This window comes from Danio rerio, chromosome 9, assembly GCF_052040795.2.
Source record: "Danio rerio strain M-AB ecotype USA chromosome 9, GRCz13ab, whole genome shotgun sequence".
In the NCBI taxonomy this organism is placed as follows: Eukaryota; Metazoa; Chordata; class Actinopteri; order Cypriniformes; family Danionidae; genus Danio; species Danio rerio.
This window is the reverse complement of record NC_141029.1, coordinates 798764-824773: the sequence shown is the minus strand read 5'-3', so window position 1 is coordinate 824773 and position 26010 is coordinate 798764. Positions and strand designations below refer to the sequence as shown.

The following is a 26010-nucleotide window of genomic DNA, read 5'->3' as shown; positions in this document are numbered from 1 at the left end:
CACATTTATTATTAAGTTTTTAATATTTTTACATAGTTTTTATGAATGTTTTATCTTAGTGTAAAGCACAAGATTACGACTGTGTTTAAAAAACTGCTACACAAATAAGCCTTACCTTGTTATAGTTAAAATGAGATAAATTAGATTAATAAAATGTATTAAAAGTAGTTTTATTGCTGTATGATGGAGTTGCAGAAAATTTAAGCATTTAATTAGGATTTGTTTTGGCTTAAATATGGTTCAATTTAATAAAACAAAAGTTACATTAAATGTTAAATTTATTTATTTGTTTTTTTAAATGTTGTGGAAACTAGAAAAAGTATATGGTTAAAATGACAATTTACAAGGTAATTTGTAAAGTTTATGATGAAAAATAACCTTTAATAAGAAAAGTACATCCAGATCATGGCAAATTCGTATGTAATTATGTCCAAATAAATCTTTTTCTCACAAAAATGAATAATTTATCATATTTTTCAATAAATTATGTGTGAGAAAAATAGATAAGCATTTTTTTGTATTTTTAGTAATGTCTTTCTAGTGCTCCCGCAGGCTGTGCTCACAGTTGTTAGCATTAATAAAGTGTCTCTGGAGCCAAAGTTACCTTTGTGAGCTGGACCCACATTGTGCGATGTGTGTGATCTAAAGGAGCTTACAGAACCCCCGTGAGTAGCACGAAAACCATTCAGGACTCCCTCAAACACCACAGCATTGGCTAAGCTTAAGACTCTCAAATAACAAATCACTGAATCAAAAATAAATAAATAAATAAATCATCTAGTATAAAAAAAGAAACTTGCATCTTAAGGGAATGAGAATATTCCTATAGGAGCGCTCTTGCTTCTGCCAGGACCTCAGGATGTTTACTTCCTCTAAATAGCAGAGCAGAGGCGAACTTGTGATTTTAATTTTCAGGAATAAAGAGACATTTGATGCACTCACTATTTGTCCTCTTAATGGCCACATGACATGAGGAGACTCAGTGCATTAAGCCTTATGGGTACATAAAGAAGTATGTAGAAGACCTAATCTAATTACGCTAAAATTCCTTTCAAAAGCAAAGGTCAAATACAAAGAGTTGCAGCCTGCATTAAACCTCTATTAACCTCTTTTCCTTCACTTGACTACATAGCAGTCTGGTCCCTGACTGTCTATTGTTTATTAAGCGGGGTCATATCTGTCAATTATTAATCAACATATTCAGCCAGTCGATTTTATTCCAAACAATGGTGTGTGGAACGGGAGCAAAAATGTCACAGCTGATAGAAGGCCACCATTTCAGAGGAGTCTGGCTGACCAGAGCAGGGCATTGATACTTTACTGCTGCTGTGCTATGTTAAAAATAACCCTCTCTCCATTTGACCGGACAGGCAGAGTTGGGGAATTATCTCTGGCAAAGCCCCCTCTCACAGATGGATATACTGTGGGCGCAGATATAGATAAACAGGCAGACAGAAATCAATGCCCATCCTCTCACTCCGCCATCCAGTCTGACAGCAAGACAAACACGACACTCTGAAGGGAAACTTTGGCTCAGGGAGAAAAAGAGCGAGATAAACATCTTAAAAATATCCATCAATCAGCGGAGCATCTGCTCTTTTGGCCTGCTCTGCGTGGCGGTGTGCGTAGGAAGGGATTTATACTGGAAAGACACCCATTTGGCAGTCTCATTTCTATGAATAAGATATGCGAGATATCCTTTTGCACCGGGTAAATATAGGTCTGTCTGAAACATGATCGTGAAGGATGCATTCAGTATTGTATCCGTGAAATGTTGTTCAACAACACTGAGGTGTGTCTTGGTTGCTCCCGAGGGGCTTCAGGTCCATTCGTGTCTCTTGTGTCGAACAACAATTTAAACAATTACAGGACTGCATTGCCTTGTAAGACAGGACACATATTGTTTATGGTTTATGAGAAATGGGTTGAGGCTAAATGAAATAGATCTCTTGTATGTCCTTTAGAACAGCTGAAGTGATGCTATATTCTTTAACCAGATCAGATTGTGGCACAGTTTGTTCAGATGAGACTGATAAAGAAAGAGTCAACAAGAACCCAATGTGACACTTTAGAGGGGGGAAAAGAGTAATTAATGATGCCCTCTAGTGGACAAAACTTTTACCACTACACTGTAAAACTTTCGATGACCCATCTATCTGTTACACTTTAACACTGTCTATTAAACTCAATTTTTCTGTTTGTATATTTACGTCAAATCATATTAACATTATATTTGTTTGTTCAAGCACACGACTATAATATAAATATGATGTGAAGTAAATATACAAACATATATGGTGTATATATATATATATATATATATATATATATATATATATATATATATATATATATATATATATATATGTATATATATATATATATATATATATATATATATGTATATATATATATATATATATATATATATATATATATATATATATATACATATATATATATATACACATATATATATATATATATATATATATATATGTGTGTATATATATATATATATATATATATATATATATATATATATATATATATATATATATATATATATATATATATATATATATATATATATATATATATATATATATATATATATATATATAAATTGGTAATTTTTTAGACACTTCTATACAGCTTAAATTGACATTTGAAGTCTTAACTTGGTTAATTAGGTTAACCGGGCAGGTTAGGGTAATTAGGCAAGTTATTGTATAATGATGGTTTGTTCTGTAGACTATCAATAAAACATTTGCTAAAAATGTTGACCTTAAAGTGGTTCATAAAAATTTAAATCTACTTTTAATCTAGCCGAAATAAAACAAATAAGATTTCTCCAGAAAAAAAATATTATCAGACATACTGTGAAAATTTCCTCTGTTAAACATCTGCTTGTTAATGCAAATCTCTAATCAGCCAATCACATGGCAGTAAATCAATGCATTTAGGTATGTAGACATGGTCAAGACGATCTGCTGCAGTTCAAATCAAGCATCAGAATGGGGAGAAAGATGATTTAAGTGACTTTGAACATGGCATGGTTGTTGATGCCAGACAGGCTTGTCTGAGTATTTCAGAAACTGCTGATCTACTGGGATTTTCACGCACAACCATTTCAAGGGTTTACAGAGAATGGTCTGAAAAAGAGAATATATCCAGTGAGTGACAGTTCTGTGGGTGATGCCAGAGGTCAGAGGAGAATGGGCAGACTGGTCCGAGCTGATAGAAAGATAACAGTAACTCAAATATCCACTCTTTACAACTGAGGTATGCATCTCTGAACGCACAACACATCCAACCTTGAGGCGGATGGGCTACAGCAGCAGAAGACCAAACCGAGTGGCACTCCTGTCAGCTAAGAACAGGAAACAGAAAACAATAGATTATTGGAAAAACGTTGTCTGGTCTGATGAGTCTCGATTTCTGATGCGACATTTGGATGGTAGGGTCAAAATTTGGCATCAATAACATGAAAGCATGGATCCATCCTGCCTTGTATCATTAGTTCAGGCTGGTGGTCATGGTGTAATAGTGTGGGGGATATTTTCTGGGCACACTTTGGGTCCATTACCAATTGAGCATCGTGTCAACGCCACAGCCTACCTGAGTATTGTTGCTGACAACGGCCATCCCTTAATGACCACAGTGTACCCATTTTCTGATGGCTACTTCCAGCAGGATAAGGCGCCATGTCATAAAGCATGATTCTTCTCAGACTGGTTTTGAACATGACAATGTGTTCATTGTACTTGAATGGCCTTCACAGTCACCAGACCTTAATCCAATAGAGCACCTATGGGATGTCGTAGAACGGGAGATTCGCATCATGGATGTGCAGCTGACATATCTGCTGCAACTGCGTGACGCTATCATGTCAGTATGGACCAAAATCTCTGAGAAATATTTCCAGTATCTTGTTGAATCTATGCTACAAAGGATTAGGCAGTTCTAAAAGCATAAAGGGGTCCGACCTGGTAATAGTAAGGTGTACTTAATAAAGTGTCTGGTGAGTGTATATGTACATGCATTTGTATGTGTGTTTTCACCTTTGCATTTATAAGTATTTAAATCATTACTTATACATTTATTCATTCATTATATATTTTTGTAATGAATTTATTATTTTATTTTCCCCAAGTTCAAATAATATTTGATGGAGCCTCAGTTTCCATCAGAGAAAGTCTGATTCAGTCCTTTTTTATTAGGCTTTATTAATAATTAAATACTATTCTCTGAGTGAAAATAAGACATTTTGTGCGCAAAAAAAAATTATACACATTTTTGTTTCGAATATTTCACAAAACAAATATATTTAAATTTTTTTTTTACTTTATAACAAAAAAGATATAGTACAGCCAGTATGATTATAACATTAATCTTGCATTAAAAAACTGTTTATAAAAGTGCACTATACTAATATGTTCTCTTTAATGATTACTTGGTGCAAGCTGTAATGCAGTTCTTGTTCCTAAAAAGCTGGTTCATTTCAAAGTCTTTCTTGGAACCAAAAAACAAGCTATAAGTGCAAATAAGCTTGTGCCAAACTCTCTGCGTAACAGTCATGTTTAGGAAGTAAGAAATTTCAGGAAATGCCGCAGTTAGGAAGTCCACAATAACCCACATCCTGTCTAAAAAACCCCATCTTACCCTCACTTTACTAACAAGTATTTAGTGGGTTTACCACTTTCAGTAACAAATGAGTCACTCTGTTGAAATATACAGGTCCTGGAAGAGCAGTGGATATATTTGAGGAGAAATTTAACAGCACAGTCAACTTCCCACAGAGAACGAATGTCATAATAAAATATGTTCGGTGGAGCCTAAGGACAAGAAGCTGAAAGGCACAGTAGAAGAGTTCAAAAGGATAAGATGTGTCATGTGGCCCTTACAATTGAGTGTCTATTGAAATGCATTGGTAGCATGTCTATTCTAGAGGTCCAGTTTAAGCTTGTCTATGTCGTAGTCATGGTCCTGGTCCAGTTTGGAGAGGCTCTTTCGCACGCGCAGAGCAGTGAGTCGGGCTGAAGGGCTTTGGAACCAGCATTCTTTCATAATCTTTGCAATCGCAGACAGGATCTTAAAAAAAACATACAGAAAGAGATTATTTATTTAGTCATTGATGATGTAAATTGTCTGTAATGTCAGTGTTTTTTTAATTATCTGAAACATTCTTATATTATAAAGTTACTTTTCAGGCACTCAAAACATTATAGTCTTAAAAATGAATGGTAACACTGGATTTTTAGTAGACTGTCTGCCTAATATCTGTTAATAATGTTCCTTCAACAGACAATTAACTGACTATAAGAAACTTTGCAGGTACATGTCAACTTACACTAAACCCAACCTTAACCCCAACCTAACAGTCTACTTGATAATCTAATGAGAATTAGTTGGCATGTAGATGCAATGTAATTTAAATTCAACAAACGGACCATCAAATTAAATTGTGACCAAATGAACAGCCAAAACCATAAAAAGATTTCTATTTTAGTTGAAAACAGTGTCATTATTGTCTCTGTGTAAACTATAAAAAATAAAAATTTTTTTTAAATGGTGACATCAGATTTATGACATCCCAATAAAAAACAGAATACAGGATTGTGTTTGTGCTACTGTACACAAAACAATTAGCTTGCATTTATGCGTAGATGTATTGACCTTATTTCTTTCCTTCACATACGAGCAGGCATAGCTATTGGAACCTAATTTTTTGTTGCATGGTCTCTTTCACCTCCATTTATTTTAAACCGTAAAATACAACTTGTTATGTTTCTTGATATGGCAAACTGGTATTTCTTAATGTATTGCTTTTAGTGGCGCAGTGGTTAGCATTGTCGCCTCACAACAAGAAGGTCGCTGGTTTAAGTTCCTGCTGGGTCAGTTGGCATTTCTGTGTGGAGTTTGCATGTTCTCCCCATGTTCGCATTGGTTTCCTATGGATGCTTTGGTTTCCCACACAGTATAAAGACATGCGGTACGGGTGAATTAAATGAACTAAATTAGCTGTAGTGTATGTGTGTGAATGAGTGTGCATAGATGTTTCCCAGAATTGGGTTGCAGCTGTAAGGGCATCCGCTGTGCAAAACATATGGTGGATAAGTTGGTGGTTCATTCCACTGTGGTGACCCCTGATGAATAAAAGGTTAAAAGGAAAATGATTGTTTTTATGTGTACTAGATTTTATTTGTAGAGCGAGTAGTTTGACTCTTTGTTGTTTGTTATTCCAAGTCATTTCCTCCATTCGTAAATAAATTGCAAGTTTCAATTGTCCTAAAATCAATTGTAATGTCAAAAACAATCACAAAAAGAGCTTACTTATGCTTTGTAGACTAAGGTGAAGAGTGTATCTTTACAAACTGACTTGATCATTTACTGGGGTGTCATGAACATTACAGTGCTTTCAGCAATAATGTTTTTCAGAGGTTAGCATGAATTGGGGTCAGATTGACACTGATTTTCTCATCGTATAACATTTCAAAAATGCAAAGTACATAATTGTGTAAGCGTACCACTAATGCAAATAATATGCATTTTTGTTCTCTCGACAATGCAGTTTTGACAAAAAGTATGACTTATTTTCCTGTAAACAAGCTACAGTATATGTATATATTTACATGAATAAAATTAATGTACCTACAGTTATAGTGACAATATGTAATTTAATGTAATGTGTATTTATATAGTGGATTTATTGTGTATGGCCATACCCCCAAAGCACTTCACAATTATGAGGGGGAGTCACTCCACACCACCACCAGGATGATGAAACTGCAGTAACAGGACAACTGCTATAGGTGGAGTGGAGAGACAGTCCCTTTATTAATCCGTGGTCGCCACAGCGGAGCAGCCCTTTCAGCTGCAACCCATTTCTGGGAAACATCCATACACACTCATTCACACTCATACACTACGGACAATTTAGCCTATCCAATTCACCTGTAGCACATGTCTTTGGACTGTGGGGAAAATCGGAGCACCCGAAGGAAACCCACGCGAACACAGAACATGCAAACTCCACATAGAAATGCCAACTGACCCAGCCGAGGCTCGAACCAGCGACCTTCTTGCTGTAAGGCGACAGCACTACCTACTGCACCACTGCATCGCCCGTGGAGAGACAGTGATAAAAACAGTTTAGTGGATGGGGATGATTGGGAGGCCATGGTTAAGGGCTGATGGAGGAAATTTGGACAGGACACCAGGGCTCTTTACGAGAAGTGCCATGGGATTTTTAATGACCATAGAGAGTCAGGACCTCGGTTTAACTTTTCATCCAAAAGAAAGCTGACAGTATAGTGTCCCAATATTGTGTCCCCTTTACTGTATGGGGCATTAGGACTCAGGTTGAGCGCCCCCTGCTGGCCTGACTAACACCTCTTTTAACTGCAACCTAGTTTTGTGGTCTCCCAACCAGGTAAGGACCAGGCTCAGTCCTGCTTAGTTTTAGTGAGTAACCGGTTTTGGGCTGCAGGGTGACATGGCTTTGGCCAACAACTGACACTAAAGAAGTGACCTGTAGATTTCACTGTGTTTCTGCTTCAATTCCAAATCTGACACAGAACAATGAGATTTTTGTGAAAATCAGTCTTGTTAGCTTCGAAAAATCTGTCAGATTGTATTTGTCTTTCAAAAAAAAAAAAAACCCTGTTAGTTTCCTGGCTTAGTGCTCATAACAGATACACTGTAGGAGGGAGTGTGTGTATGTGGCAGACATAAAAGAGTCTAATATGGAAAAACAGTTTCTGCAAGAGATACGGACTCAAAGGGAGAATTATTGTCAAGAAGCAAAAAGCAACAAATCTAGCAACTAGCCGGAAAGTCTACTACTCCTACCAGGCTCCTGCAATAGCTGATTTCTTCCGTCTAGATTGTGGCATTAAGCAAGACAAATGGATATTTCCATTCATTTTATGTTGCATATGCAATAAATATGCTCTCTACAGCTAACTAAAGCCCACTATATTATTCCCAGTGACATCATAGTCTGACAAGATATTTTGTTGTACATTTATTTTATGTTTTTCTAAGAAATTGCTCCCGATTGCAGCTGTCAAAGCAAAGCCTTGTGCAGAGTTTGAATCAAATCCAAGTCTTCTTAGTCATTGAATTTGTATCTCTGGTATGCTTGAGTATCTCACCGGATGAGAGTGTAGTCGATTGTGGAGACTGGGCCTGTGCTGGTCCACACACACCACTTTCTTCATCTCCTCGAAACTGGGGTCAGAGGGCACCATGTCAAAGAACGGCGGCCTGTACTCCTCCACGATTCCTAAGAAAACCACAGATTTAATGCATTTCTATGGTAGCTTTTGTCATCTTTTGCTGACTCCACTGCATGTGAATTTTTACTGACAAAAAAATGCAGATGTGAGCGGAGACTGAAAGTCTGTTCCGACCATATCTATAAAACTGTGGTTTGGGCGTTGAGGGAGGTTGGCAGTACTAATACTTCTGTGGGAGGATGACTGGAAATTGTCCAGGGAGAATAAGAGCATATGGCCTCTAACATTATGGGGAAAAACTACAGCAGTATCAGTTCAAAAAGGTTTTCTTTTGCATTTTCAGACTTTAATATTTTTATTATTATTAAAATCATTATTAAATTATTAATTAAGCTTATTTAAGGTGTATATGCACACACTGCTCTTTAAAAAGATTTAGGTCAATAGGTATTCATTATAGGAATTATTACTTCTACTCCGCAAGGACAATTAAATTTATCAAAAGGGACAGAACATGTAATGTAGAGATCAAGATATTGGAAAAATCTGATATTGCAATATTTTTTCTATTCTGCGATATACAGTGCTCAGCATGATTGAGGACACCCCATTTTAAAAATAATTATTGTTATCCAATTCTCGTTGAATATAGACAATGAATTTTGGTGCATTTAAACAAAACAGATTTATTAAAACGATATCTTTATTAAAATAATATTTCAGTCACATAATATATTTAGAAATTGAAAGAACATACAGTTAAATTCAAGCTAAATATTGCAAAAAAACAATTTTGGACTGTTATCGTAAGTTGTTTTGTTGGATAAGCTCCAGATTTGGCTTCAGTACTGACTGATCTAATGTAAATGCACAAATATAATATTGTATAGCTTCCTATTAAAAATACGAAATTAAAAGATAGATTTGTGAGGGGTGTACTGTATATTGTGATATGAATACAATATGTGCATAAAATCTAAGAAAATATAAAACATAAGAGTCTACAGACATAGATAAATAGAAATGAAGTAGACGATAAAAATAAAATAAACAGCATTTTATTGTTTTCCGAGGAGTTTAACAGTATTCAGGTAAACATTAATTTATTTGTTTTCCTTTTAGCTTAGTGCCTTTTCTTATCTGGGGTCACCACAGATGAATGAACCGTCAACGTATCCAGCATAGGTCTTAAAAAGTGGAAGCCATTTCAGCCGCAACACAGCACTGGGAAATTCAGGTATACAGTAATTGACTAATCATATGTACAAATAATACTGCATTTTCCAGTGCTGGGTTGCAGCTGAAAGTGCATCCACTCTGTAAAACATATGCTGGATAAGTTGGCGGTTCAGTGCGGTATAGCAACCCCTAATAAATCAAGGAACTAAGCTGAAGGGATTAAAATAATACTGCACAGTCTTCATTTTAAAAATAATAAGAATAAACTTAACTGTTATTATAGTTACAAATGGTACAATTTCACATTCATGAATGCTTTTCAAATTGTCACAGGCCTCAAAAACTTTTATAAAAAATTATAACCCAGACTCAACATTACATGTCCTGCTATGTGACTATTGTGAATGATCCCATTGTGTTTTCGATGCTGAAATGATTTATTGAGCAGCACTAGTATATGTATTATGTACATGATAAATTTATAAATGTATATGATTTCCGTTTCAAATAAATTGTTCCTTTAAACTTCTTATTCATTAAAGAGTCTTAAATAAAATGCATCAAATTTTACAAAAAAAATAAGCACACAACTGTTTGCAAGATAATAATGAGAAACAAATGAGCACCAAATCAGCATAATAAGAATGATTTCTAAAGCATCCAAATCAGTTAAGGTGCCGAAAATTCAGCTTTACCATCACAAGAATAAATTACATGTTAAAATGTATTAACGTTAATTTAAAATCGTAATAAAATCTCACCATATTACAATGCAACATTGTATCTACTGAATATTGATTAAATACATGCAGCTTAAAAGAGAATGAGACTGACTGAACCTAATTATGAACTGCAGTGTGTGTGTATTTATGCATGTATGTGCACATACATGTTTAAAGCTACTCTGAACTTATGTAAAGATGCACATAAACTATTTATAAACGTTGAGTAAATGCATTCTAAAAGTAGAAGTGTGTGAGAGAGAGAAAAAGAGAGAGAACAGGCGCATCTGGACTATATGAGCAGGAGTGTTGACACCAGATAAGATTGTTTATAATTATTGGGCCGCTAATCGTGGGTGGATAGGGAGGGAGATGTAGACATGCAGAAAAAAAAACTCAGGGAGAGACTGAGGAGGGGGAAGTAAGTAAAAAAAAAAAGTTTTGAATAAAAAAAAGTCTATCACATCTATCAGCATGGTGAAAATCGTTGCTTAGCAACAAAAAACTGAAACTTAGTTAAAATGGTAAGATCCTGCAGTCACGGGGCTTCTCACTGCAATATGCAAGGAGACATTAAAGGGCTATGTGTACGAGTTTGGCATGTATTTATAGTTTTAAATTCCCAATGTGTGAACAGCTTGCAAAGACAGAGATTAATTGAACTGTACAGTTTGAAACATACTTAATTCCACAAGTCACAAGAGCCCAGAATGGGGGTGGTGCCAGCAAATAAAGTTGAATTACTCTTCCATCTTACCATTTACAATAGTCCGACGAGTTATCTCCCACAAGACGAGACCCAGGGCCCAGATGTCAGTTTGTTTATAGGACTCAAAAACATCAACACGAATAGTCTCATCCAAAACCTCTGGTGCCATGTATCGCTTGGTGCCCACTCTCGGATTGGTTCCCACATCCAGATAGTCAGTAGACTGAGAGTGAATGACTGCCAGGCCTGAGAGATCAAACAAAAGTTATTATTTAAGCATTATCATAACTTAGTGACATCATTGCTTGTTGACATTATGGCTCATTGTTGACCCCAAATAAGGAAATGCTTTGAAAAATTAAAAATGGACTGACAAACTCAGCTTACAGTTATGGTGTTGGCTGCTAAATAGTTGTCAGGGTATTGCATATATGGTAGCTAAAGTGTTTAAGCTTTTTCTTATGTAGTCGCAAAGGTGTAATGTATTTGCTACAGTGTTTTAAGAGGTTGCTTGAGTGTTATTAAGCAGTTGTTTAGCTGTTCAGATTCTTTTGGTTTAAAGCAGTTGCTACTGGGTTTCAAAGTGATTGTCAAGGTGTTGCCGTATGGCTGCTAATGTGTTTTGAATGTTTAAGGATGTTCTTATGCAGTTGCAAAGATGTAAGGCGGTTACTACAGTGTTTTACATGCTTGTCAGGATGTTGCTGTATGGTTGCTATGGGGTTTGTGTGTTTTAGCATGTTCTTATGCTTTAAGGCTGTTACTACAGTGTTTTACATGGTTGTCAGGATGTTACTGTATGGTGGCTACAGTGTTTTGAGTGTTTTAGTATATTCTTATGTAGTTGCAAAGGTGTATGTGCTTGCCACCTTGTTTCAGGTGGTTGTCAGTGTGTTGCATATATGGTTGCTAAGGTGTTTTAGCTTGTTCTTAAGGTGTAAGGTGTTTAAAGCGGTTGGTGGAGTGTTATTAAGAGGTTGTTTAGCTGTTCAGATTCCTTTGGTCAGGCAGTTGCTACAGGTTTCAGGTAGTTGTCATAGTGTTGCTAAATGGTTGTCAAGGTGTTTTGAGTGTTTAGTATATTCTTATGAAGTTGCAAAGGTGTAAGGTTGTTGCTACAGTGTTTCAAGTAGTTGCCAGAGTGTTATTAAGTGGTTGTTTAGCTGTTTGGCTTCTTTTGCTTTAAGGCAGTTGCTACAGGGTTTCAGATGGTTGTCAAGGTGTTGCTATATGGTTGCTAAGGCGTTTTAAGTGTTTTTTTAAGTCGCAAAGATATAAGGGGTGTTATAAAGCAGTTGTTTAGGTAGTTGTTAAGGTGTTGCTAAGGTGTTTTGAGTTAGCATGTTCTTATGCTTTAAGGTGGTTACTACAGTGTTTTACACATTTGTCAGTATAATTGCTAAGGAGTTTTGTGTGTTTTAGTATATTCTTATGTAGTTGCAAAGGTGTAAGTTTGTTTCTACAGTGTTCCAAGTGGTTGCTAAAGTGTTATTAAGTGGTTGTTTAGTTGTTTGGCTTCTTTTGCTTTAAAGCAGTTCAACAGGTCTTCAGGTTGTTGTCAAAGTCTTGTTATATGGTTGCTAAGGGGTTTTGAGGGTTCCAGCTTGTTCTTATGTGGTAGCTACAATGTTTCAAGTGGTTGTTTTTAAGGGATTGTTTAGCTGTTCAGATTCTTTTGTTTTACGGCAGTTGCTACAGAGTTTCAGCTGGTTGTTAAGGTGTTGCTATGTGGCTACTAAGGTGTTTTAAGTGTTTTAGCATGTTCTTATGCAGTTGCAAAAATGAAAGGTGGTTACAACAGTGTTTTACATGGTTGTCAGAGTGTTGTTGTATGGTTGCTAAGTGATTTTGTGTTTTTGCATATTCTTATGTAGTTGCAAAGATGTAAGGCGGTTACTACAGTGTTTCAGGTGGTTGCTGGAGTGATATTAAGTGGTTGTTTAGCTGTTTGGCTTCTTTTGCTTTAAGGCAGTTGCCACATAGCTTCAGGTGGTTGTCAAGGTGTTATCATATGGTTGCTAAGGTGTGCTAAGGTATGTGGTTGCTAAGGTGTTTTGAGTGTTTTAGTTTATTCTTATGTAGTTGCAATGGTGTAAGGTGGTTGCTACAGTGGTTCAAGTTTTTTTAAGTATGTTATTAAGAGGTAGTTTAGCTGTTCAGACTGCTTTGGTTTAAGGCAGTTGCTACAGGGTTTCAGGTAGTTGTCAAGGTGTTGCTATATGGTTGGTAAGGTGTTTTGAGTGTTTTAGCTTGTTCTTATGTTTTGAGGTGGTTAATACAGTGTTTTACATGATTGTCAGGATGTTGCTGTATGGTTACTAAGGTGTTTTTTGTTTTAGTATATTCTTATGCAGTTGCAAAGGTGTAACTAATTGGTACAGTGTTTCAATTGGTTTTCAGAGTGTTGCTATGCAGATCTTTCGTTGTTCTGTTTGTTCAGGTGTTCTGTGTTTTAAATATGTTTTGATGCTTTTGGAAATGTGCGAATGTGGTTGTAAGATTGTTATTAAAAGGATTCTCAGGTGCTCTTTAAACAAGTTTTCATGCTGTTGCAAATGTGCTTTAGAGGAGGTTATTAATTGGTCTTGGTAAGACGTTGCTTAAGAGTTCTGAGTGTTTTAGTCTATGTAATTTAGTTGCTAAGTTGGCCTGGCCATTGTTAGGTGGCAAATATTTGTGAATGCCGGGGTAATGTGGGTGCCAGGTGTTGTTTTGGTTGCTATGGTATTCTTGGTGGTTGCTAGGTGATTACCCGGTTTAAAGCCTCTGTGATATTTTGGTAATCAGAACACATCTCCTAAATAAACCAAACAATATGAGCTTTCTCATTGTGGAATGAGCGGTGCACCAAAATCTATTTAGACTCATCTATTTTTGTCTTGCTTCCTTACCCAGGTCTGCAATGCAGCACTGGCCATTTCTCTTCACCAGAATATTGCGGCTCTTCAGGTCTCTGTGTGCGATGGCTGGTTTGCCTTGTGTGCTGAGGATCTCTGTGTGGAGGTGCACGAGGCCGCTGGCGATGGACAGGCACATGCGCAGACAGCCCTCCGGGTCCAGCGTGCTGTACTGCAGGAAGTCATAGAGGGAGCCCAACTCGTGGAAATGTGTGACCAGCCACAGTTGAGTGCTGGAGTTTTTAGACGTCATGTCTGATGCTATGAAGCCTGATGGACAGAGAAGTGTAAGTAAGAAATATTACATTTGAAGTCAAACACTGTGTGACTCCATCATTAGAAAAGCAATGTTTGGCAATGTCAAAACATATTATGGCTGCAGCAGTACACACAGAATGATCCCTTCCCACACGAGCAGTGAAAAATGCAGTGTGGGTGGAACTTACCCAAGATGTTTTCATGCCTTAGTTGGACGGTGTTGTAGATTTCAGTCTCTCGAAACCAAGACTGCTCATCACGAGAGGAGAAAATCTTGACAGCCACACTTTCTCCCATCCAGGTGCCTCTCCATACCTCACCATAACGGCCTTTACCTACCAGAAACATTCAGAGCAAAAAATTCCTTTAAAGCTAGATGCATATCATTATAATAAGGTATGGCCATGACTTATAATTTTTCTGAAATTCTGAATAAAATCAAAATTAAATAATGTGTAAAGGTATACAGTAATAAATAGGTAATGAAGTTGTGCTGCCAATATTGAAAAAATCTGATATTGCATTATTTTATTTCCCTGTTATGTATATTGTTATAATAATATGGTTTTACAAGATGGTTTTAAAAGTTTCAAAAGTATTCTGGTACGGAAATTGAATAATCACGATGAAAAAAATGCTTTTCTTACTTTGCTTTGTCTAGTTTCTATGGAGACCTGGAAGGGACGCAATGGTTGGGAAAATTGTTTTTTCCACAAACATTTCCTGTTTACTTCATACATGTAAACCCTGCCGTTTTTACCAGTATTCTCCTATATTTTACCATTCTATCCTGCTATCAGCCTATCATTAAGTGTTTTCCCATATTTCTCATATATTTTTAATCTTAAAAGCGCGCTGTAATTATATAAAATTCAATTCAATTCAGTTCAGTTCAGCTTTATTTGTATAGTGCTTTTACAATGTAGATTGTGTCAAAGCAGCTTCACATAAATGGTCATAGTAACTGGAACAGTGTAGTTCAGTTTTTAGTGTTTAAGTTCAGTACAGTTCAGTTTAGCTCAGTTCAGTGTGATTTAATTATTACTGAGAGTTCAAACACTGAAGAGCAAATTCATCAATGCGTAGCTCTACCAATCCTGAACCATGCGAGCCAGTGGCGACAGCGGAGAGGGGAAAAAAAACTTCACCTGATGGGAGTGAAGAAAAAAAACCTTGAGAGAACCAGACTCAGTTTGGCATGACCATTTTAATTTCTCCGCTGGCCAAAAGTCTTGTGCAAAGCTTCAGTCACCGCAGTGGAGGCTGGAAGATGGCCTCAGCGAAGACTCGTCTGTCCCTGGAGCGTTGCTGGATAAAACTGCTTGCATTCACTTTCTTTCCATTAAAGCTGTGCCTCGATCGTCACCCTTCATAAGCAACCTCTAAATCAGCGAATGCATGTAAAAGCACTGACTGATGGATGCGCTCTGCATAATAAACTGATCCCAGATCAGCTTCTGTACACGCCATTTAAAGAGGAGCTAAAGTGCAAGACACTTTGGGGTTTGGGTGTGTGTTTAAACAGACCAATACACTTAATAATATGTAAACTTGTCCGTCCTGCGTGTTTTATTTTGAACTCAACTAGTTTTCTCTTAAATGAGCACAAACAGTTAAAGTAATGGAGCACTGGAGAATACTGGCAAAAACGGGAGGGTTGACATGTATAAAGTGAACAGGAAGTGTTTGTGGAAAAACATCTTTGCGAGATAATGCAGTCTTTGCGAGGAATTGCAAAAACTTAAAAAAAAATATCTATTTACCTATCACTCTTTTTATTTTTCTCCCACCCAGCTTTATCCCCCTCCATTACATCCCTTCCGGGTCTCCGTGAGTTTCTTGTCTAAAAATCTAAAAATTCTTAAATCAAGTGAAAGCTAAATTATCTGTAATAGGATAAGAAATATAGACATTTGGACAGGAAAACAAGTCAAAAAAATCTAACAATTAAAGATGTTGTTGTTGTCTTCTTCATAAATCGTAAGAATAATGAAATACAATTAATCTTAACAGTTTTTTGTGTCCAAATATTTTAAACTCTATTGAAATGTACAGTCACATGCCTTAAAAAATGCAAATGGTAAACTTTCACTCTATTATGGTTAAACTTAGCAGTCTTTCTATAATCATGTGTTCTATGGCTCCTGGTCAAGAATGATTAAGATTCAACTTAAAACAAACATTGTAATATCGATGCTGAAACTATATATTGTGCAGCTCTATAACAGAATAGGACACATCTACACCCTCAGCTTTACTTTGTAGTTTTATTATCCTCCTATGCAGCATTGTAATGAGTGTAATGAGATCGGTTTCACTCACCAACACACTCAACCAGAGAGATCTGTCGCGCCATGGTCCTCTGCACCAGATAGGGCAGACCAGTGCCACTGCCCGATGTACAAAACTCATCAAAGATATCCTAAAGATGACAATTACATGTTTATGAGAGTAACTTCAGTTTAAACTGTAAACAATTAATAAAATGTTTAAAAAAAAACGCAGTACAATGGATTGACATTATTCTCCTCATCACTGTGCTATTGTCATAATTGATAAAAAGGAAGAGCAAAGCCAAACAAAAACTGCTCAATCAATATTCAATACATACATACTGTGGATTATTTTAGGGATGAACCAATACCACTTTTTTTCAAACCGATACGAGTATGAGTATTTTATTTTGTGTACTCACAATTAATTTGAAAGGAGGTTTTATTTTTTTGCCGGTAGCAAGGATGAAAACTCTTTAACAAAAGGCTATTCCACGGCTAAAATATACACACATTGTTGATAACTGTAAATAAATAGACCTCATTGATTACAGATTAAGCTTGGACACCTAAAATATAAGTTATCCTTGCACTGACACGTGTTCACGACTTTGCACATTACATAATCAAGTGTGTGCAGTTTATGTTACCTTATGAAGTCACTCTCCTGACATTGCATATTGGGGACGCATAAAACCCTGTTATGCACAGTTCTTCGATATATTCGCTAGTCCTGCCGTTAATCAGCTGGTCAGGTAATCAAAAAGTACATGATGTTTCAACTATGGTTGGGTCACGGGTTTATAAGACAGTTGGTTATACAAAGTTTGATTACTTTTTCTAAAATAGTAAGATGTTTTAAGTGGTATTGTCTTGACAGATTGCCACAAATATGCATACTCTCATTTCAAAAATCGCATGACCATCATCTCACAATGAGTTTTCTCGACTGAGTTCGTTCTTTTGAGGTAATCTGGGAATACATTTAGTGCTTCAAATAGGGGATTAAAACAGGCTCTGACAGGCTCAAGAGATGATTTCTTGTGAAACTGTTATTATAACTTCTCTGAAATTATAAATATGTCACTTAGTAATTAAATTTGAGTCATTTAAACAGAAACAAAGATTTTTCCTACTCAGATAATGACTGAACTGAGCATAATGAAGCCAGTAAAAAGCATTGAATGTCATAGAGTACAGTAGTGTTTTACCCCATATGTGGGGTCTCCTCCACTGGGGACTTTGAGCATGGAGGTATCGTGCTCAACCGGATGGCAATATTGACGTCTTGTACGCAGCCATAACACAAGTCCACAAGCTGCCATGGCCATCACCAACAACACCAGCAACGGCACTCCAACCAGCAGAATCACTCTGATGGGCTTCTCCACTGAAAACAGACACACTGAGTTACATTAATGTACCACATCACCACAATAACAAAAGACAATACTGGAGAGCCGCATTTTTGTTTAACTTTAAAAGTCAATAGTCAAATAACAATTACTAATATTATAGCCATGACTTATTATAGCCATTATTATTGTGGGTGACACAGTGGCGCAGTAGGTAGTGCTGTTGCCATACAGCAAGAAGGTCGCTGGTTCGAGCCTAGGCTGGATCAGTTGACGTTTTTGTGTGGAGTTTGCACGGGTGCTAATTTGTCTGTAATGTATGAGTGTGAATGAGTGTGTGTGGATGTTTCCCATGGATGGGTTGCGGCTGGAAGGGCATCGGCTACGCAAAAAATGTGCTTGATAAGTTGGCGGTTCATTCCGCTGTGGCGACCCCAGATTAATAGTGGGACTAAGCCGAAAAGAAAATGAATGAATGAATGACTTATTATAATTCTGAATCTGAAAACAAATTAATAAATATATGTGAACCCATAGAATTCTAAACTTTTATAACAGTTATTAAGCTTTGAGTAACATTTGAATAAAAAATAAATAAAATACATTTCAAACAGTTTATAAATACTGCTGTAGGAAATCAGTGCTACCAAATTAACACCGCCTTGCAGTATTTTTTGGTAAATGTAAAAACATTTTTCAAAAATTTCATTTTAAAATTAATAACAATACTTTTATAGTACTAATTTGATCCACAGATTCTTTTAAATACTTTTCTGTTCAATATAAGATACTCATAATTTTAATGTAAGGGTGAACTAACACTTTAAATATGTATAATCATCTTGTCAAACACCAATATAACACTAGGAGGCAGGAGAGAGCACACTTCTACAGATGGATCATGTCAGGTCAAACAAGGCAACGCTTTCATTTTAGTTATAGTTATAGTATAGTTATAGTATATATATATATATATATATATATATATATATATATATATATATATATATATATATACGAACAACCCAGAAACGAGTAAGTGAGCTAAAATTGAAATGTCTCACCTGGTTTTTCAGGCATGGTAAGGTTTGCATTGCAGTGGTGTGTGTAGCAGCATTTGGTATAAACTCCAGGAATAGCAGGTACGTAGCACTGTTCGGCGGTCTGAAAACAGCCCCTGACAACCCGCTCATGGACCGAAGTGTAAAAGCAGATACGACCCCAGCAGCTGTTGTTTTCACACAAGTTTGTGTTCTCACAACTGCACTGTAAACTGCTTTCATCTGTCAACAAACAAATATAATGTGTAAGTAATAGTATAGTATTTCGGTTGAGATAGATGGATTGATTGATAGATGAATGATAAACTGATTGATTGATCGTTAGTACTACAGTAACAAGAGATGATTGGAGGGATAGATGGATGGATTGACATATCCATAGACAGAATAAACAGACAGATGGATAGATGGAGATAAATGGAATTAATGATAGAATTTAACTTAAAGAGTTGTTAGTCTAAAAATCTAAAATGGTATAAACAGTTGGAGTCAGAATTATTTGCCCTCCCTTTGATTTTTTTCTTTTTTTTATATTTCCTAAATGATGTGTAACAGAGCAAGGAATTTTTCACAGTATGTCTGACAATATTTTTTCTTCTGGAGAAAGTCTTATTTGTCTTATTTTGGGGAGAATAAAAGCAGTTTTTACATTTTAAACATAATTTTATCGTTAAACAGAAATTGGGGAAAAATAAACAATGGGGCTAATAATTCTGACTTCAACTGTATATATTTTGCTTCATGTATTACTAAAAACTGTTATAAATTAAATAGAAAAAAAAACCTAATTTAGATGGAGTAGTAATTTTTAATGCATCAATTGTGTCATTGACACAATGTTGCTTCAGATGCAAAGACTGGATCAGTGTACTGTAACTTTTTCATTCCACAATTCTTATATAAATATTGAAATGGTTTCGTCTACCACTGTTCTTCCCTCCTCATTCTTAGCCTCCTTATTTCAAGGAGAAGCTAATGTGCTCCCATACTTGTGACTTGACAAATGCAGCTTTTCAAGTCCTGCTTCCCCATTGAAGCCTAGTTCACACTGCGTGACTTTATGCATCGGCAGATCTCTATGGCATTTACACTAAATGACTTGATTTTGCGTAAATTATCCACAAGAGGGGCATCACACACTACATGATCTGACAACAACTCTTTCAACAAACATCTCTGTTCACCCCACAAACCACAGCCAATGAAATGTTGAGGCGGGAGCCATCAGAAAGAGCATAACACTATTGGCTGATCTGCGATAATGACATCACTGACACACAGTGTTTGAAATCTTCCTGAAAGTGTTCAAAGGAGTATTAGTAATTGGAAGTTTCAATCATTTTACTGACTTAGACCTTTCAGTCTTGTTCATTGAGATGAACGAATCTTTTTTGAGTAATTTTGTTCATTTCGTTCAATTTGCCAAAATATTATTCAAATGTTACAAGTTGCTTCCAAACTTATCTACAATTACACCAAACATTGATCACACTACAGACAAGTCATAACTAGAATGCCATAAGAAGGAAAAAATAATTATTTATCGTTTACCTGGTCTATGATTATGTCAGCTCACCTCTTCTGAGAGGTCTTCAAATTTGAGGGGTTTGTTCATGTCACACTGACAGTCCCATATAACAGGGGTTCTCAACTGGTTTGGCCATGGGACCACCATTTATACATGTTCATCAAGCCACGACCCAAATTTTTAGGAACTATAATACAATTTAAGGAATTATACTTAATTTGTATTTATTTGTTAACATAAACAAGTAGTGACAGATAAATCATAAGAAATTCACCAAGACTTACAAATAAACACTATTTTATTGCTGTCATTTAACAAAATGGATAATATTATAGAAATTGAAAAAAAGTAAAAATGACAAATACTGTTAATAATAAACTGTTAATAAAACATGTTTTCTGGTTTCTGAATGTTGTTTTAATTGAAAAGGTTTCATGCTCTCTTATGAGAGCACATCACTACATATAACACTGAGGCTTTAAGTCTTTTTTGTCGTCAATATATATATCCATATTTTACATATTCGGGGTCGTACTTGCGCTTGACATATTTGTTGCAATAATTACATGAAATTTTACATGTCAAATGGTATACGCAAAATAAGTAAAAAATGTAACTTTTGTTATTGTTTTTTTAACACACACTTCGTGACCCACTGGAAATGTTCCCGCGACCCACTTTTGGGTCACGACCCACCAGTTGAGAAACGCTGCAATATAAGCTTAACTAATACACACAGTATGAGCCAAAAGGAGCCATAATTAATTCACCTTTCGAGTCTTCTGGTTTTTGAGTGGTTTGTTCATCACGTGACAGCATGTAAAGAGAGATGACTCAATCTTGAGGACTCAGAAATTAACAGATCAAATCTTTTTCTGGCTCTAAATGCATATGACTGGTTTCTATCTTTCATGTGATAAATGAAGGAAGAAAAATGAGAAATTAAGTTAAAAAACAGATCAAATCTTTTTCCGGCTCAAAATGCATATGGTTGGCTTGTTTAAAGATGGATTAACATGACCTATTCACATGAACATCTTACTGCATTCCCCATAAACTCATTAGGAAACAACATAAAAAGAAATATTGGAAAACTGGCTTTCACTTATGATTGTTCTTATCCATGGGTCAAGATCTAAAGAAATTGACTGATTTGCACTCACCATTCTTTAGAGTAGAAGTCTCCATAAGATGATCTGAAAAAAATAATTTGCAACTGTAAAAAATGTCAAAACGCAGCAGGAAAACTTCCTTCCTTTGTTTTACTGTCTACTCTTGAAGGAAATATCTGGCTTTATTCTGGTGTGCTCAGACATACGCACACGTATTAACACTTCCGTGACCTCAATTTTGTAACCTCACCTGCAGTTGTTGCATAGCTTCCAGAATACACCAAAACAAACAGCACTGCGAGCATCACTGAAGCCTTCATGTCTAGGAAAGAGGGTAAATATGATGAGAGAGAGAATTGGATGAAATCATTTTCACACACTTTTGTTTAGTCATATGTGCATATCCCATGGTGGCTTGCGGCGTCATTTGCTAATCGCTATTTACAAGTTACCGCTCTATTCTTGAAACCATATAATGGTGCAATCAATGACATGTAGTGTTGGAATCTTAATGGAGAAAAGCTCAATAAGGCCTGTCTGCACCAAAGGAAGTCACAGATGTAGAGGGTCCAGTCAGTCTGTCTGTGCTGCAATTATAGTCAGAGAGGGTGGGAGAGACTTTAGTGGAGGCCTTGCTCTCCTCTGCGCCGCTGGTCCTTGCAGACACTCTGGCTGCTGCGCACACAGAGTAAATATTGATGGCTATACTTCCTGCCATTCAGAGGCCACACCCGGCTAGCCCTCCAGATACTCCGGATTGCTTGTTCCTTTAGGCCTGGAAGTTGGCTGGTCACGCAAGCAACATGGCTGAGTGAAATTAAAGGATAGATAATCTGCATGTTGTAACATCGGCCTTGTCTCCAGGCTGCTTTTAAGAAGCAATGGGTACCCTCCATTGTTACGTTACATATACTTCAAATAGTTTTATTATTATATTATATCCACTGGATTCATATTCAATAGGCATCAAAATCAGAGAACAGCAGAATTCCATGAGTTATAGTAAATAAGTTTAGTTCTATTTCAAGTTTTCATGACAAAACAACAGTTTTAAAGCCTCTTTTATATTCAATAAATTCTGAAAAACAGAATATTAAAAACTTGGACTATCAGATACATTACAGTTATTGGTGTTAAACTGACACCTGGTGTTAATTTCCTTACTTATATGATCAACCCTATTTTTAGCCAAACTTTACAGTTTTTACAATTTTTCCACTGAAGCATTCTCAAATGATAAAGGTCAAAGGGACGACCCTTTCAGCTATAGCCAGAGAAGCTGATACATCAAATCTGTGATTAGTCAAATATTTCTAGAATATTGTGTGCAATCTTTGAAAACTTAACAACGTCCCTAACTTAATCAAGACCTCGAAAATTGCTTACCAGCTTAGCACTGAGGTGAAGGATCTGTATTTGTATATACTACCTCATTTCATTCCCATTTTTGACGGTCACCTATAGAATTTTGTGTTCAAAAGGATTTTTGTGCTATAATTATTGCTGTTCTTTAATTTTCATTAATATAATGATATTTATAAATAAATCAATGAAATAAGTTTGCATATCATTGTTTTATATCAAATGCAAAGCCGTTTGTACTTTTTAAATGTGACTTAAGTGTCCAAAACTGTTTAAAATTATATTTAGGTCAATATAACTGCAGTATGCTGAAAACAACAGAACGTTTTCATGTTGCCCCAACACTATAATTAAAGTAGGCATACTATATACTTATGTGAGGTCATGGAAAAACAGAGTCAGCCATCATGCTTTGAAACAGATAATTAGAGCCAGAGTTTGTGTGTATGAAGAAATATAAAAAAATTGTCCTTGGTGCCATGGCCACATGAGACGTTTCTTAAAATGTTTTTGAATGTTTGATCCATTTTATCCGTGACAACTATTGTTACAATATCTACAATACATTTTATAGGAATGAATAATGATGCAAGTCTACACAAACAAGTTAGTTAAATGAAAATGATGATGGCAATTACCTGATATAGAAACACATACAGCGAAATTCCAACAGGAGTCACATTGTCTGTGGAAGACTTTTAAATACTCCATTTAAGCCAAGCACAGGTGGGTCAGTGTAAACACCTCTGTCACGTACACTTGGATGCACAAAAATGGGTAATTGCTGGGCCCTCTGGGTCACATTTAAGACGGAAAACAACCCCACCCTTTAGAAATGCTTTTCTCTCTGGGTATGTTGATCTTTATTTCTAAGCTGCCAGGATGTTTCTCAAATCAGATAGTGTCCATCTTGAATCAAAGCCTAAAGTGAACATGATGAAATGAGATTCCTGTTTCGATGACCTGCTTGTCAGCATTCTCTCAGACAGAGAGCAGTCAGCAGACTCATGAGAACTAAACTAACAGTGCACTTTCTCAGGACTAAGTCACTAAAATAGAATAAACCCCTTTGTTTTTTTTACATTCATATTCACATTTTTCCCCTCAGATCCAACTTTTAGTGTATAAAAAAAAACATCACTTCTTTTTAATTGGTTAATTAAGAAAAAATCCGTTTTAAAAATTCAGAACATTCCCTAGTGTCTCAAATCAAATGCACAATAAAAGAATGATCAGATTTCAGTTTAAAATGTTGTTAGTATGTTGCAGGAAATGCTAAAGTCCTGCAAAAGTCATTTTATATCAGCTGCTCACAATAGCCTATATTGTCAAAGATCATGAGTTTGATCAGGATTTTGAAATAGGGGAATTTTAGCATTCACCAGCCTATCTCTGGCTCCATCTTGCAGCTGTAGGAACTTGTCTGTTTTGAATGCTGTTAAAAAGAAGTGGTATGCCTCAGTGTATTCGTAAGCACCAGCATTTCACAGTTACAGAGATAAATGAACTGACCTCACGGCTCATGATAACTAGATGTGGGCTTTGTTTAGGGCTCTGTTTGCATCAGTGACTGTGAGGGTTCTTGTAAAACATGGCTTGCAATAACGCCTAAACAGAATATAGGTATTTATGTATTCTGCAGTTTTCTAATGGTTAATTGTAATACTAAGGTGGTCTGAAATATAATGAGTACCATTAATGAATGAAAGCATTCATCCTTATTTCTCATGGCAACAGATGCATACTTTCATTATTTAACACATGTGGTAACACATGACAAGTAACAGAAGTTCTGTAACAGGTTTTTACTTTTTAATGAAGAAAATGCCAGTGCTACTTTTTCCAAAAAGTAATGCTAATTACTTTTCTTCATTTATTGACTGACACCTGTACCTGTGATGAGAGAAATCCGGAGTAGGTAGAGAGGTGCACAGTGTGTAAACCAGATACTTACCTGTATCCTATATTAAATGTGAGCATGTGTTTACTCATTGCTGTTGCACGTAAACAGATTTAAAATCTCTGAAAAAGAATAAAAACTAATGCACACTTGGAATATTCATTATTGAATAGTGTTGAACTTTTCTTCATGCATCCTCTTCATGTAATACATGAATTTACATCCCTTCAGCCTGAGGTTTATTTACTTCACATTTTCCTTTTGGTGTAAAAGGGCCTTTATTTGTAAAAAAAAAAAAAAAAGTTTTATTGTTTTATATTTTTACAAACAAGTACTGCAGCCCAGATGAAAAAAGTAATGCAAAAACATTAATTTCCTTAAAAATTAACAAAGTTACTCATTTAGTTATAGTTTTTTAGCAATACAAGATTGTAATGCATTAGTTTTAAAAGTAACTTTCACCAGACGTATGTATAAGTATTAAGCAAACATATGTAGGAATATAGGAAATTAATAATACAAATAAAGCAATGTATTTCAGCATTTTGTGATTTTCTTTTTCTTAAAAAATTTAATTATACCAGTTTGCACAATCATAATGTAAAAGCTATCACCAACCATTGATTTTTTAAATCAAATATTACTTCAAACATCACCAAAACCTTTAGTTAACTCGTTATCAACGCCTCTTTTTAATCAGTATTCTTTTCCAAGTGTAACAAATTCACGAATTACGCCTCATTCGCCACAAGAGCAATTGCAGAGAGATTAAAAGAGATAAGAAAACACAATGCGTAATTTACCTGGTTTTCGTTTTGCTTTCACTCACGAATCAAGTTGATCAATCTTCATCTGTTTGTAAAACTTGTTTCTCATTACTCAAACATAGAAGTGTATTCTCATAACGGGCGGCAATGGAGAAATCAGCTGCGCAAGTCATATCCAGATGTGTTGGGTCCTTAACTTTTCCAACATCCCGACATTCTCGGCATAAACTACAGTTAAACTTTTTAGAGTTCCGTTTTCATCCGCTCACAAACCGATCGGTCTTATTTTCTCAAGCGAAACATTGCGTAGATTGCCGTAACGGTGAACATATGGAGTCGTGGTATATATATATATATCTCCAGTCAAATCTCGAGCTGATAAACCGAAAACAAGAAACTGCTTCTCGGAGAAGGAACAGTCTTCTTCCGCTTAGAAATAAACATTCCCAGATCAACCCATGACGACTCCATCTCGATAAGTGCAAAGCAAACTTTGAGCAATGTTCCTGATTTAGGGGTTAGATTACAGATTTTAAAATATACAGTTTTGTCCCACCTCTCATTGTCTAAGCCGGGGTTCACTAGGAATGCGGTCTCATAGCTGTTTTCCTGTTGCTGCAAGACCTTTCATTTTTTCCACGTCT

General features: G+C 35.9%; 1 protein-coding gene across 2 annotated transcripts; it reads right to left on the bottom strand.

Moving 5' to 3' along the window:
- Positions 1–4209: 4209 nt before the first annotated feature.
- Positions 4210–26010, bottom strand: LOC147842234 (activin receptor type-1). Of its 2 annotated transcripts, none has more exons than XM_087267253.1 (11): positions 25403–26010; positions 21588–21659; positions 21389–21421; positions 18701–18919; positions 17493–17686; positions 16331–16430; positions 14197–14343; positions 13745–14020; positions 10902–11099; positions 8160–8290; positions 4210–5094 (listed from the first exon to the last, which is right to left on the bottom strand). In XM_087267253.1, the coding sequence occupies exons 2-11, from the start codon at positions 21655–21657 to the stop codon at positions 4948–4950; spliced, it is 1515 nt and encodes a 504-aa protein (XP_087123379.1). In that variant the 5' UTR covers positions 21658–21659; positions 25403–26010; the 3' UTR covers positions 4210–4947. The 2 variants fall into 2 exon arrangements, with proteins under 2 accessions (XP_087123379.1, XP_087123380.1); XM_087267254.1 differs by having other exon boundaries at positions 17493–17671.